The sequence below is a fragment of the Salarias fasciatus genome, chromosome 2 (genome assembly GCF_902148845.1).
Source record: "Salarias fasciatus chromosome 2, fSalaFa1.1, whole genome shotgun sequence".
In the NCBI taxonomy this organism is placed as follows: domain Eukaryota; kingdom Metazoa; phylum Chordata; class Actinopteri; order Blenniiformes; family Blenniidae; genus Salarias; species Salarias fasciatus.
In genome coordinates, this window is record NC_043746.1 from 33,270,669 (window position 1) to 33,284,666 (window position 13,998).

At 49.7% G+C, this 13,998-nt stretch overlaps 2 protein-coding genes across 3 annotated transcripts; one reads left to right on the top strand and one right to left on the bottom strand.

Annotated features, from left to right (window-relative positions):
• The first annotated feature begins 379 nt into the window (after positions 1 to 379).
• On the top strand, positions 380 to 7,462 carry LOC115398398 (tectonic-1-like). The gene is made up of 14 exons (XM_030105139.1): positions 380 to 747; positions 1,572 to 1,692; positions 2,267 to 2,400; positions 2,488 to 2,624; positions 3,241 to 3,343; positions 3,832 to 3,944; positions 4,084 to 4,104; positions 4,758 to 4,892; positions 5,342 to 5,467; positions 5,654 to 5,742; positions 6,602 to 6,739; positions 6,804 to 6,957; positions 7,028 to 7,159; positions 7,235 to 7,462. Exons 1-14 carry the CDS (start codon positions 390 to 392, stop codon positions 7,379 to 7,381), a joined length of 1,908 nt encoding a protein of 635 aa, XP_029960999.1. The 5' UTR covers positions 380 to 389; the 3' UTR covers positions 7,382 to 7,462.
• A 461-nt stretch (positions 7,463 to 7,923) lies between these two features.
• Positions 7,924 to 11,414, bottom strand: hvcn1 (hydrogen voltage-gated channel 1). Of its 2 annotated transcripts, none has more exons than XM_030105169.1 (6): positions 11,322 to 11,414; positions 9,871 to 10,177; positions 9,020 to 9,124; positions 8,664 to 8,895; positions 8,482 to 8,594; positions 7,924 to 8,403 (listed from the first exon to the last, which is right to left on the bottom strand). In XM_030105169.1, exons 2-6 carry the CDS (start codon positions 10,054 to 10,056, stop codon positions 8,347 to 8,349), a joined length of 693 nt encoding a protein of 230 aa, XP_029961029.1. In that variant the 5' UTR covers positions 10,057 to 10,177; positions 11,322 to 11,414; the 3' UTR covers positions 7,924 to 8,346. The 2 variants fall into 2 exon arrangements, with proteins under 2 accessions (XP_029961029.1, XP_029961022.1); XM_030105162.1 differs by having other exon boundaries at positions 11,314 to 11,412.
• Between the last annotated feature and the right edge of the window lie 2,584 nt (positions 11,415 to 13,998).

Genomic DNA, 13,998 nt, shown 5'->3' on the forward strand with positions numbered 1-13,998 from the left:
GTGTGTGTAATCCAGAGTCGACTGAACAAACTCTGTCTTCACTTCATAATGAGGCTGTACAAAAGGTTAAATTGGAGGAAAGATAACTGATAAGGGCGAACAAGAGATCCTAAAAACTGACTAAGGAGAATAAAACAACCCACAGAAAGGCTCTCAAGAAAAGTGTGTATAAATTAGGATAAATCTGAATATATTTGTCAAGAAAAATAACATTTTATTAAAGAAAATTCATTTTGTCTGGTTGAGGAATAACTGCAGGTGTGGATGTAGTGAGTGTAACTGGCCAGCAGGGGGCGATAGAGGCACTCCATGGTTTCTAGCATGGGGGAACAGGGATTTCAGGGTTTCAACGGAAGAAGAAGAACTTCCATGGCAACGATGAAACAAAGATGGCGGCCTGTGTTGTCGTGTGTGTTTCTTTAACTTTCTCTCTGCTTTTGGCTGATGTGGCTTCAATAGAAACTACAACCAGCGACGGGATAAGGACCACCGCGCCCAGTGACCGGAACTCCACCTCTAACGTTCCGGACGGTGGTCCACCGACACAGTGGACCAACCCGACCCCGAGCGACCCCAGCCCCGCCAGCAGCACCACGGAGGAGCCGGTCAGCCCCACGGAGGAGCCGGTCAGCCCCACGGAGGGGCCGGTCAGCCCCACGGAGGAGCCGGTCAGCCCCACGGAGGAGCCGGCTCTCCCCGCGGAGCCTCTGCCCGTGTCCGGCCGCCTGCCTGTCCCTGTCCCCGGAGGTAACCCCCTGTCCCGTGTTTCGGATTAACTTGATTCCGTGTTAGCTGGTGACCGACTTCCTGAAGGCTGCGACGAAAGGTTTGGCTCTTTAAAACTTTAAAACTTTGTTGTGAATGCTGTTCAACGTCGTTCTCAAGAATCGCTCCTGAGTTTTTAACATCTGCTGTTAAACGCAGCGACCAAGTCCACGAAAGGAAATCTGTCACCAGTTAACAGGGAAACCAGCTAATCCAAAACACCTGCTCCGCCTCACCTCATGCTCTCACAGCTCACTTTGTGTTAATGTGTTTATGTGCAGATGAGAGAAGCACATTACATTTCCGTTGAGTAAATTCCATCAATATAGTTTCTGTTTTTTATTTTGAAATACATCCTAAAGCAAACACGAAATGCAAACAAACCCAACACGTCCTGGCTTTAAAACCTGCAGTTCAGTCTGTTACCATAATATTCTTTGTGGATTACATTTGTAATTATATTTAATAGATGCAGAAATATAGATGATCACATAGTCCGATAAAGAACTGGACATAGTGATTTATAAACAACTGAATATCTATATTTGAATATATATTTTCAAAAAACAATAAGAAATGTGAAAGGCTGTGGTAAAGGAGTGCTAAAGCAGGAAGCATGTGTCACATTATATTTCAACTGCTCAGCTGTGAAAAACCTGCAAAGTCGGAAGATTGAAAAATCCAGATTACAACCCATTAAGACACCCTGAGAAAGTAGCTGCTGAACTTCGGCTGGTTGTGATTAATGTGTGTGTGTGTGTGTGTGTGTGTGTGTGTGTGTGTGTGTTTGTGTGTGTGTGTGTCAGTGGACAGGTACTGCCCCTGCGACGCTCTCGGGGATGTGTGTGACATTAACTGCTGCTGTGACAGAGACTGCAGCAGTGAGGACGTGTCTCTGTTCAGCAGCTGCTCGGTCCAGACCGTCAGGTCAGTGAACGTCTCAGCTCCAGGCAGGCTGGGAGGCGTACCTTAAGGTGTGCAAATGAAGGCGAGCAGCCGCTGTGGTGCATCTTATTGGGTATCTTGATTAAATCTCAAAGTGACTGGAGGAAAAAACACACTGAGTAATGAAATTGTATTGTTAATACATTCTCTGTGAGTTTCTCCTGTTTAATGTAGAGTAGAAAGTTACTTTATTGATCCCTGACTGGGGAATTCAGGGTTACAGCAGCCTCAGAAAAAAACCAAAATAAGTATGAAATATCAAATCAGACCGTCCCAGATCATGAGTAACTGTTGGTTTGACTACATTAAGTGTTAGTTGGATGTACAGACTGAAGGAATACGTCTCATGATGGGACTGGCTCTGAAGAGGTGTTCACTGTGTGTTTAGAAATCTCAGGAAATGGAGAAAGGAGGAAGAGGTCAGAGTCACTGCTGTCATGATGGAATAGTGTCTCATCATCCACATACGTGCATCTCAGCAGTCGGTCTTCTGGTTTATTGAGTGTTGGTTTGTCTGACTGGACATGCGCTCTGAGCGGCTGTCCTCCCTTTGCAGCGGCAGCCGGCAGCTGTGCAGCCGAGACGTGGCGTCCTACTCCCTGAGGAGCACCGAGGAGGGATACTCCGAGCTGCAGGCGTCCGTCCGACAGCAGAGCAGCAGTGACGCTCTGTGTGTCCAGTCGCAGAACCGTGAGTGTCTCAGAAAGGCAGTGCGTCGAAACCGGGACGACGAGTCCGATGAGAGGGATGTAAAGCTGCTGCGTGTCTCGTCCTCAGGCTTCGACGGGTTGTCCCACTCCTCGCCGGCTATTCCCACCGACAGAAGCTTTGAGGGGCTCTTCCAGCAGTTCACCAGCTTCATGTTTGGCTCAGAGAGCAGCGATCAGGAGTCCCAGGCTTCCCCGGGATACCAGGCCAGTCACCTGCTCACCTCGTCCTCCTGCAGGCTCCGAGGTGGACGCCACTCCTCCTGTCAGTGTTACCTCTGCTGATCACAGATCAGCAGTGTCGATCAGATGGGGCCATTGATGAGTTTTATCATAGGAAGTAATGGACGTTTCTTGAACTGTCCGTGTCCAGACATCTTCTCTCCAGTCCCTCATGTCCCTCACTCCCACAGCTCGTCCAGGTTCCTCCCTGCTGTGGACACTTCTCTCTGCTCTGAAGCAGCTTCCTGCGTCAGACAGTGACATCTAGTGGCCACAGAGGGTGTATCTAACTAACTAACGAACTCATAACTAGTGATTAGTTAGTTAGCAGAAGCTGACCAGCCAGCCAGACAACTAAACAGTGCAATTTAAGGTATGCAAAGTAGTTTTTAGTGTAGAAAAATAAAATCATTATAAAGTGTTTTATTGAGTGCAGAATACATTTACTGCAAGGTGGAAACATTCCCAGAAGCGCCAGAGTTGACAGTGTTGAGTGTGTGCTGAGTGTGTGCTGAGTGTGTGTTGAGTGTGTGTTGAGTGTGTGTTGACAGTGTTGAGTGTGTGTTGAGTGTGTGTTGACAGTGCTGAGTGTGTGTTCCAGCTGGGGGACGTGATGCTGACAGCAGGCCAGAGTGGACAGACGGGTGTGTTTCTCCTGCCGGCTCCTGGTCTCACTGCTCACTGTGTGGACAGCAGTCCTGCAGGTAACGGGGGTCCAGGGTCCAGGGTCCAGGGTCCAGGGTTCTCTTCCTGTTCCGTGGAGGACAGTTGTTTCTGTTTTAAACGGTTTAAGCTGTGTTCGGCTTTGCTTTGTTCTGCGTTTCCAGCTGTGAAGCAGATCATGCAGTGAAGCCGGCCAGCCTGGTTCATTCGTCCTCAGTCCTTTGGATCCAGCTGTTATTAAAGTTCTGTCCTCGCCGCTGGGACTGGCCTCTGGCTGTCAGCCATCCTTGCTTTGTATTTAACATGCTTTATGGCAGCCGCTGTGGCGTGACTTCCTGTTTTATTAGAAAGTGCTCCGGCTGCTCAGACACCTGCAGGCCGTCCAGACCTGGTCCAAAGTGCAGCTCATATAAAAGAGAAGCCAGACTGAGTGACGGCCTCAGAGCCGCTCACACATCCAGGACTCCTAAAGGCAAAGTGAAGCGGAGCGGCTGGTCGTGACTGTTGTTGTTGTTGTTTGTGTCCACAGCGTTCCTGAAGGACCAGAGCAGCGTCTGCTCCCGGCGGCTGGTCCTGGATCAGGACTGCGGCTCTCTGCCTGCTCTCAGCATGGACGCCTACACCAGCATCCGGCTGCTGGCTGTGAGTCCCGCGCTCAGGACCAGATGCTCTCTCAGTTTGATAACTTTAACCCGTCGATGCACTGACTGTTTCATCGTTCAGCCTGACGTTAGACGCTGTACCTGCAAATAATGATACAGTGAATCTCTCTGCTCTGCAGGGGAAGAACCAGGAAGCAGCGGTGAGTGAGTCCTGCTCTGCTGGTCTCCTTGAGAAGACACAGTGGAGCAGTGGTTAGTGCTGCTGCCTCACACTGAGGTCTGGGTTCAGGTACCAGCTGGAGCCTTGCTGAGCCGTCAGAAACATCCTTCATATGAAGAGTCTCCCTTCCTCGAGGGTTTAGTTTCACTGTTACAACAAGATCTGCAGAGAACAGCCCCGTGTCAACACGGCGCCGCAGCTTTCCTCATCGGCCACAGGTTGGCTCAGAGCGTCACCGCTGCAGAGAGCAGCAACATGACGCAACGCTTGCTCAGTCCCATCAGCACTGAAGTCCCCACAGCAGACCCTCAAGCAGCAACACACTCAGTCATTCAGCTGCACAGAAGTACAAGGAATTCACTGAAAACTATTGTTTGGAATAAAAATGACATGAAATCATTAAATCTGCATGGTATGATGTTAGAAAACAGAACGACATGGAAATCATTCCAGCTTCAAGTTGAAAACAAGATGTGAAATGTTGAAACTTTAGACTTTTATTGTATTTGAAGCGTCGTCATCAATGTTTTGATGAAATCAGTCAGGAAAATAACAGCTCTGAGACTGGTTGGATACTTCACAGACAGATGTGTAAACGACAGAAGACTGAGTGTCTGTGCTTCCTGCTGTCAGGTTGTTCCTCTGGAGGTGTCGTCAGTCGTCCTGCGGTCTACAGACAACACCGAGACGGAGCTGAAGCTCAGCGCAGGACAGACCGTCAGGCCCTCTCTGACTGAGCCCACGCTCTGCGCTAATGTGGTGCTGAAGGTAACGCAGACCCCACAGACCCCTGATCACATGACGCAGACCCCACAGACCCCTGATCACATGACGCCCTGATCACATGACGCAGACCCCACAGACCCCTGATCACATGACGCCCTGATCACATGACGCAGACCCCACAGACCCCTGATCACATGACGCCCTGATCACATGACGCAGACCCCACAGACCCCTGATCACATGACATCCTGGTCACATGATGATCCCATTCATTGATGAGTGTAATCTGGATTCAGGAATATGGGTTAAAAAACTGTGTTTTGCTCTTAAAAAAGGCCAGAAGAAGAACATATTAGATGAGAGCTGCAGGCTGTGGAGTGAGGCAGTGTATCCTGGAACATGTATGAACCTCCCAGAGTGACGGGTGGAGGTCAGATGTCTCCTGATAGGTGGGTGTAGTTGTGCTGACAGTGTGTGTCGGACCCTCCCAGGTGGTCTATGAGATCCGGTTCGGCCCGGCCGGGGAGCTGCTGAAGGCCTCCTTGTCTCTGGTTCTGGGGTTCGTCCGTGAAGCGGCGCTGCCCCTGCAGCAGGACTTCCAGGTGTCGTACCTCCAGGTACTGACGCTCGGCCAGCAGCTCGCCACTGCTCCACCGTGCCACACTCTGCTGCACCCACCAGAGGCCTGCCTGAAGCTGTGTGTGTGTGTGTGTGTGTGTGTGTGTGTGTGTGTGTGTGTGTGTGTGTGTGTGTGTGTGTGTGTGTGTGTGTGTGTGTGTGTGTGTGTGTGTGTGTGTACACAGGAGGATGCTGGCGAGGCGGTGGTCCGTCACAGCGGGAATCCAGGTTATGTGGTGGGAATGCCTCTGGTGTCCGGAACAAAAACTGCAGAATATCCTTTACACACACTTTGTCCTCACACTGACCGGTGGAAACTCACTCAAGTCTCTCATCATTAAACATCATGACAGCATGAGTCCATGATCTCAGTTAGTGCATGAGATTCTCCCAATACACGACTCAAGAGCTGCTGCAAGAACAACTTCAGATTGAGATTATTGGATGATCAAAGTTATCATCAAAATGTAGTTTGAGATTTATTTTCTTATCAAAATGAAAAAAGACGTCAAATAAGCAACATTTAAAAGTCTGAATAAGATTAAAAAAATATTAAAATGGTGGTTTTATTTCAAAATTAATTTTGCTGATTGAATTTGCTTTATTAGTCTTCACCTAGGAAGACATTTTTATCAAACAAATATGATCATGTGATCCAGATTTGTTGCCGTTTAAAATATCAATTCTGTAAGTCAATTAAAAAACCAGAGATTCTGTGTATTGACATGAAAACTTGATATTTTGAATTCTAACAAGTTTTAGATCGAAAATGAATAAAAATCAAATTATAGTCAAAATCAGTTCAGTTCAAAGTCAGTTGTCTGAAGAAAAGTTATTTCATTCATGAAAGAGGAGTAGACTGTGGTTTTACAGTTTGATGCTGGTGGACCGGAGTCAGACTCAGAGCTGATGTTAGCTGCTCAGTACGCCTGCTCTACCCTCCTACCCTCTGCCCTCCTGCCCTCCTGCCCTCTACGCTCCACCCTCCTACCCTCCTGCCCTCCTGCCCTCCTACCCTCCTGCCCTCCTACCCTCCTGCCCTCCTGCCCTCCTGCCCTCCTGCCCTCCTACTCAGGGTTGAGGCGGTTTCTTCCTTGGGCGCTGCGGTGCTCGTCCTTAACGGCGTCCTCCACAGGGATCTCCCGCAGCCTGGACCCTGCAGACTGGCTGTCGGTGCCGCTCAGCTCTGAGGACCAGGACTGTCTGCGGCCGTCCCCCCGCCGCTCGCCGCTGCTCTTCGGCCTGGACTCGGCGTCCGGCTGCACGCTGAGGCAGGTGGGCCTCCCTCCGGTGACGCACGCCGTCCTCCCGTCCTGATGTGTGGTGTCCCTGCAGACTGGAGGACGCCGCCAACTGCTCGCTGGTGTCCCGGCTGCTGCTGGACGTCCTGAGGGGCCCGCGCCGGCCCCCGTTCGTGGCCTCCTTTGGGAACTCTGCGGTGGAGAACCCGCTGGACTGGGTCCCCATAAAGAGCAGCTTCCTCCTGGAGGTGGGTGCGGGCCGGAGCTCGCCTCGGGCTGCTGGTCGCAGCGGTAACAGCTTCATGTCTGTCTTCGCAGGACACTCCCAGCTGCAGCATCCCCGTGTCTCTGCACTTAGAAATCCGCTGGACCAAATACGGATCGCTGGTCAACCCTCAGGCCCAGATCGTGAGCGTGACCGAAGTGGTGCAGACCAACAGCAGCAGCCTGGTGAGACCCACCGCCCCTGACCCGCAGTCTGGACGTATGAACAGCTACTGCAGTTCAGGCCGTTTCCTCCCGCAGCTCCAGGCTCCTGGAGGCGGCAGCCTGCAGCCAATCAGCAGCTCCGTGTCCTTCATCCCTGTGTCTGCCGCCGCCCAGCCCGGGTACAGAGCCACGCCCACCATCGACGCCAAACTGCCCTTCGACTTCTTCCTGCCCTTCGTCTGAACACCCCACACACTTTTTTTAATGGTAATAACACTGTTTTCTACAAAGGTTTAATAAAATAACTTATTTATTTCATGAATTCCCTTCTTTCCGTCCATGTGTGATTTTTTTTTTATTAAATCAATCAAAGACATAAAAAATCTTAGCAGGCTATTAGAAGCAATGAGTGATGCAATACCAGTTGGTACCAGCAGGTGGTACAGCGAGTCACGCTTTACATTCAGGACAAGAAGCAGCAGGAGCAGGTCGACGAGGTGGAATCACGGTGGGGGGGGGGGGGGGGGGGGGGGGGGGGGGGGGGGGGGTCACAGCTTGAGCTTCACTGGGTTCATACTGAGCAGGATTACTATTGCAACAACACTTCATCAGCAGTAAAGCTAACCTGTCTCACCACAGTTTAACCAGCTCACGTTCCCTATTAGTGGGAGAACAATCCACCGCTTGGTGAATTCTGCTTCACAATGACAGGAAGAGCCGACATCCAAGGATCAGAAAGCGGCGTCGCTATGAACGCTTGGCCGCTACAAGCCAGTTCTCCCTGTGGGAGGTTTTCTGACACCTCCTGCTGAAAACTCAAAAAATCGGAAGGATCGTGAGGCCCCGCTTTCACAGTCTGTACTCATACTGAAAACCAAGATCAGGACAGCTTTTGCCCTTCTGCTCTACGTTTTAACGCTTTACCAGATTTAACGGTGACTGAAACATGCAGTAAAATGACCGACAACTGACAGCGTTTGATTTTCCATCAGCTCTCTTGGATCAAAAATCAAAGTTTTCTTTTGATTTCTCCCCTTTGGGATCCAGCTCCTGGACTATATCTTGACACCCCCGACACTTTGATCCTTTAAACATTAGAGTGGCGACTGAGGCATTTAGATAGTTCATATATATAAAAGCTCTAATAATACAGACCAAAGACAAGCTGTACAGCTACTGACACTGGAGGAGTGGAGGGGAGGGACGGTTCAGAAGTCGATGCCGTTCTTCTTCAGGAGCGCCTGCAGCTTGTGGTTCTCTTGTTCCTGACGGAGCGGAGAGAGTTAGTGGAGCTTCGAGGAGAGAGGACCCCGCCCAGCACTGCCGGCCCCGCCAGTCCTCACCAGCTTGTCGCTGCGCTCCTGCAGCTCCGTCACTCGAGCCACCAGGTGGTCGTAGCTCTCCTTCAGCTTGTGGACCCTCTGGTCCGCTCGGGTCTTCACCGACACCAGGATCCCTGCAGTCAGGAGACACGGGGTCAAAGGCGTTCCGGCTCTGGCCACCGGGGGGCGGCGTGCCGACTGACCGTTGATGATCCGGGCCACCCTCCAGAGCCGCAGCAGGATGAGGAGTCCCATCCCGTCGAAGGCGTCCTCGTGGAAGATGAAGACCACGTCCAGCACGAAGGAGACCACCACCACCAGGCCGTCAAACACCTCGAACTTGTGCTGGAAGAACTCCAGACGGTACGCGAACAGCTTCCCGCCCAGCTCCACCATGAAGAAGGTGAGAAGAGCCAGGCTCAGGTAGTGAAACACCTGAAGGAGACACGCAGCGGTCAGCAGGGGCGGGCGTGGTGGGACTGGAACCCCCACCGCCACAAACAGGGACCAGGGACCTAGAACCATGCAGGACAGAAGGTTCTAGGGATCAGGGGCTGACCTCCGGGGCGATGTGGCCATGTTCCAGCTTGATGACGGACAGATCGATGAGGAGCTCGGCCAGGACGAAGAACGCATCCAGGACCACCAGACACACCACCAAGATCTGGAAGACAGAACCAACATGGGAACCCACAGCAGAACATCCAGGACCAACAGAACCATCATAAGAACCCACAGCAGAACATCCAGGAACACCGGATACACTACTAAGGTCTGGAAGACAGAACCAACATGAGCACCAATAAGAGAACGTCCCAACACCTGGACCTGAGGACCATCAGTCTCTGTTTTATCATGGTTCTCATTTCTCCAGCTCAGAAAGGATCCAGAAGATCTAAAAACCATCAGATAGGAACAATATGTTACGTTTGTGGACCGTGTGCAAAATGTTTCCTGTACATCTGTTCTACCAGGATAAATACAGCAGCTCCAGGGTCTCCAGCTAACCCAGGAACCGGAGAACCTAGAACCTTCAGCGTCCAGGAGACAGGAGACTGTCAGCTCTCATCACACAAGCCACATGCCCACAGCTTCCTAAATGGATGTTCTCCTTCTGCCCCGGGCCTCGAGGGAGCGGTCGCTTCCTGTGGTCACGTTGTGCACACCCTCAGTAAACACTGTAAACGCCCACATCTGGAACATCAGGAAACACCAGGACTGTATCTGGCCTCCATCACAAGACTGTGTGGGCCTGGTTCAGTCTGAAGGATTCAAATGTTAGTTTAAATCAATGTTGTGCAGTTTGATAGAACTCAGACCCCCCTGCCTCCCCAGACCGACCCCAGGAACAGAGGTGTGTTGTGGGTCGTTGGGGGTCATTGGGGGTCAGGTGTGGACTGCGGCGGTTACCTGGAAGCGCTCGGAGCTGTAGAGCCTCTTGAGAGCGTCCCTGAAGCTCAGCGATGCTGGGAGGACTCCCGAGGCCGGGCTCAGCTCCTCGCTGGCCCGGTGCAGCTCCTGGTCCTCCTGGTCCTCCTGCCACGGCCCCGGCTGCTCGTCGCCCACCGTGGTGAAGTACCTCAGGTAGCGGGACATGGCGGCGGCGGTCTGCGGCTCGGCCCGCCTCAGGAGAACACACAGCTGCGGAGCTGAGGACCAGCGGACTGATTTCACCACGCCACGCAATCTGACTTCCTGTTCTGGAGCTTCGCAACGCCTGATTGAGAAAGAACAGTCTTTCAGAGGGGGGGGAGAGAGGGAAGCTGGTGGATCTGCCCTGAACCCCAACAACACCAAGTCCTGGACCCTGAACCCCAACAACACCAAGTCCTGGACCCTGAACCCCAACAACACCAAGTCCTGGACCCTGAACCCCAACAACATCAAGTCCTGGACCCTGAACCCCAACAACACCAAGTCCTGGACCCTGAACCCCAACAACATCAAGTCCTGGACCCTGAACCCCAACAACACCAAGTCCTGGACCCTGAACCCCAACAACACCAAGCCCGACGACAGGAAACCAAAAATCCCCAAACAATAACCAAAACTAAGTGTGCTTCAGCCCACCTTCATTGATCTGAGGCTCAGTTTCCCCAAAACCTTCCAAACCCTTCAGCTGCTGCATAGGAACCATTAGAGCAGGGCTTCTCAACATGTGGGGCAGACCTCTGCTGGGGACGCAGAGAGCCTCACGGCTATCCTTTGATTTTAATGTGAAGGGAAAAGGAATGGCTCCGAGAGCAGTTTGAGTTTGGAGAATGATAAAATGGTGCAAAATGTTTTCACGTGTTGTTCAAAGTATTATTTAAAAACAAGAGTTCCTGTAAAATGAAGCAAAAAGAGTGACAAAGTGAAGGAATGGTGACCTGACGGTTATAAAACTGAATCCCTCCCCCTACTTATTAATGTGTGTAGTTTTTTCCCAGTGTGTAGTTTATCTGTGTATATTTGTGTTTTTCTCAGTATTTTTTTGAGTGTCTAGTTGTTTTTGTGTGTATTTCTCAGTGTGTTTCTCAGTGTGTATTTGTCAGAGTGTGTCTGTGTGTTTCTGTACTTCTCAGTGTGTGTTTCCTGTGTGTGTTTTTAACACAGCTGAATGAACTCTGAGATTATTGAGCCATATAAAACTTGTTAAAGTCCTCGGATCGCAGCAGCTGCAGCAGAAAGCCAGCCCTGGACGTGGCTGAGTGTGTTTGATCGGGGCTGTCAGAGACCAGCTGTGAGGATTTAATCCAGTCTTCAGGAGAAACTCGTGATGAAAACATCCGCTCGTCTCTCTTTCTGCCAACTCAGCGTTTCTCTGACTAAAAGCCTCTTTTTCTCCCGGTAAACACCCAGAAAGCAGCCTACCTTCCCACCTTCTGCCCCGAGTCCTCTTCCTCCACACTTCCACCGCTTTTCTGGAGAAAACGGACTTTCTTCCTCCGGAACTCCTCCTCCTCCTCCTCCTCCGAGCTGCACCCCAGCCTCCGCTATGGTGCGTTCAGGGACCAAAGTCCGCTCACCGCGTGCTGCCTTCACGGACCGTCACTGTACGCAGATTTCAGCGTATTATTAGATCCCATAAAGGAGCTATCTCACCAAAAAAAAAAAAAAAAAAAAAAGAGAGAGAGGAATAATGAACAAAAGTCTAAACTATCTAAAATCACAAAAAATAAATAAATAACAGAACCCTCCAAACATGGAAAACTTGAAAAAGTAAATAAAGATCTGTATGTATTTACAAAAGAGCAAAAGAGCATGACGTGTATTTCAGTTCATTTCATTAACACAGAACTTCCTTGCTTTATATATCTCAAAATGTTGACAAATACATTTTAATCAGGTGTTTTTATCCATATTGCGCTTCATATTTAATTCTTAACTGAATTCTTGCTGACCATACAAGCAAATATCAAACACTCTGAGTCCTTCTGGAGGACTGGACCTGTAGTTCTAAAACAGACACATGTTCCTGGAAACTGTTACTCCTGTTCTGTATTTTCCATCCTGTTCTAACTTTTCAGAGAAAACATAGAGTTTCACTTTCCTCATCACAAATATTCATTTACAGAGTTCTTGGGACTTCTTGAATAATGAGAATGGTGAAGTAAAAACAGTGATCATCTCTACGTCATGCCAGTGTCTGACCTGTATGAGAATGAAAAGTAAGATTTGTCCTCAAACTGGATGTCAGCAGCAGTAAAGTGAACTGTCAGGAGGATTTGAGTCTGAAGCGGCTGAATGTGGCGTGTGAGCAGCAGAGGTCACTGTCCACAAGAACACTAAGTCCAGCAGGGACAGGTTCAACCAGGGCTCACTGATGCATGATGGGAGTGTGAGCTGTGTCAGACTGTAACTGTTAGAAGTAAAGATTGTGGGACTGCAGTTCTGAAGTTAGTGAAGTAGCAGCTGGCGGTGGTTCTGTGTTTTTGTTATTTTGTCATCGTTCCTTTATGGTTTTGTGAGTGAGAGGAATGTTAAGATAATCCAGATCCCCGGTTTTCCGCAGGGCCTGGTTCATATCCAGATTAAACTGAAATTCTGCGGTTCACTTCCAGAATCAGAGATACTGTTGCTCAGCATCTTAATATTACTATCCATTACCCTTTATATTGAACAAAGCCTTGGTGATAGAGGAACTCATGAAATCTCCCTGAGGCTGGATTTTCAGTCCATAAGGGGGGGTAGGAACCGAACCAACAACCTCCCGATTCACAACCGCACTGCCAACCGAGCCACAGCTGCTCCAAAAAGAAGAAATGAAGTAGTCTTCACAGTGAGAGCTCTCAGAAAGAGGAGGTGCTGTCAACACTGCTGTGGTCTGAGAAATCAGTGAGGCAGACGGAGAAACCCGGGACACTGTGGACCAGAGGCGTCCTCAGTCCTCATCCTGATCTGGACCGGAGCTGTCCTCACTCTGGTCTGCAGGTGTCTTCTAGACTGAGGTGTCCTCAGTCCTCGTCCCTCTGGACGGTAATAAAGAAAGTTAAGTCTCTGACTCCGGCCAGTCTGCTTCTTGTCTGCTTCACAAACTTCTACAACGCAGGAGAAGACGGCCATTAAACGTAGCTTGTATTAACATGATACTGGCTACGTTTAATGGCCGTCTTTCCTCCCGCCAGATTACTTTCTTTGTTGTCATGGTTTCTGTCAGCCTGGGTACACACAGCGGACCTGTCAGGTTCACGCTGAGGCGTCTCCACGGCGTCTTCAGTGAAAACTCAGATCTTTGCTTTGTGTTCTGAGTGAACGCTCCGACTCTGGCTCCATGAAAACGGGAGAAAACGCAACTTTTGAAAAACACTGCTAATGTGCACCTGCTCAGTGGGACAAGAACACCCTCAATATGAAAACCAAGAACAGCGCCGACTGGTGGCCGGGCATGCTAACTGCTCTGCTTCAGCTTTTCTGCTTGAACGAGACAGCGTTTTCAAAACTTTGTAAATGTGAAACTTTTCTGAGGTGAAAATGAAGAAACGATGTTAGCTCACATAATTCCTTCAGACTGACAGAGCAGTGAGCACGTGTTCAACTTCCTCTGAAGGGTCCAAAGGATAAACCTTGTGATTGAAACTGTATTTTATAGGATTTCAATATGAATTTCAAAGTTTATTGTGCATTCCAGCAGTTATGTAAGCCACTCTCATGAGCAGACTGCAGGACCGGGTTAGATCTGATAGCAGAGGAAGCTTCAGGTTTCACTTCTGTGAAGAGATGGGATCACTGAGAACTCCAGCTCTGCAGCATTCCACATGGCAATAAACGCTCACTGTTACCACAACATCACATCCAGTGAGCGCTGGATTATTCTCTCTTCCTCCATCTGTCACCAGCCCTACTTCTGTTGAAATCACCACTAAATGGTCAGAATTACAAAAATACACAACAATTACACAATTACTGAGCTGCTGTAAACTCTACATACACACTGCATGTCATCGCTTTAAATTCTCTGATCTTAAAATTCAGATTTTATTGATCATATTGTCAACTTCCTGTCCCTACAGATCAATTCACTTCATTAAAACTGATGAAAATCCACATTTGTATTCA

Excerpts from the sequence above, each read along its gene's own strand:
- hvcn1 (XM_030105169.1), bottom strand. The coding sequence starts at position 10,056 with ATGTCCCGCTACCTGAGGTACTTCACCACGGTGGGCGACGAGCAGCCG. Across the intron at positions 9,125-9,870 it reads ACAGCTCCGAGCGCTTCCAG|ATCTTGGTGGTGTGTCTGGT; the intron begins GTAACCGCCGCA and ends TCTGTCTTCCAG. Across the intron at positions 8,595-8,663 it reads GGTGGCCCGGATCATCAACG|GGATCCTGGTGTCGGTGAAG; the intron begins GTCAGTCGGCAC and ends TCCTGACTGCAG.
- LOC115398398 (XM_030105139.1), top strand. The coding sequence starts at position 390 with ATGGCGGCCTGTGTTGTCGTGTGTGTTTCTTTAACTTTCTCTCTGCTT. Across the intron at positions 2,401-2,487 it reads GTGTGTCCAGTCGCAGAACC|GCTTCGACGGGTTGTCCCAC; the intron begins GTGAGTGTCTCA and ends TCTCGTCCTCAG. Across the intron at positions 5,743-6,601 it reads TCCGGAACAAAAACTGCAGA|AGGGATCTCCCGCAGCCTGG; the intron begins ATATCCTTTACA and ends GGCGTCCTCCAC.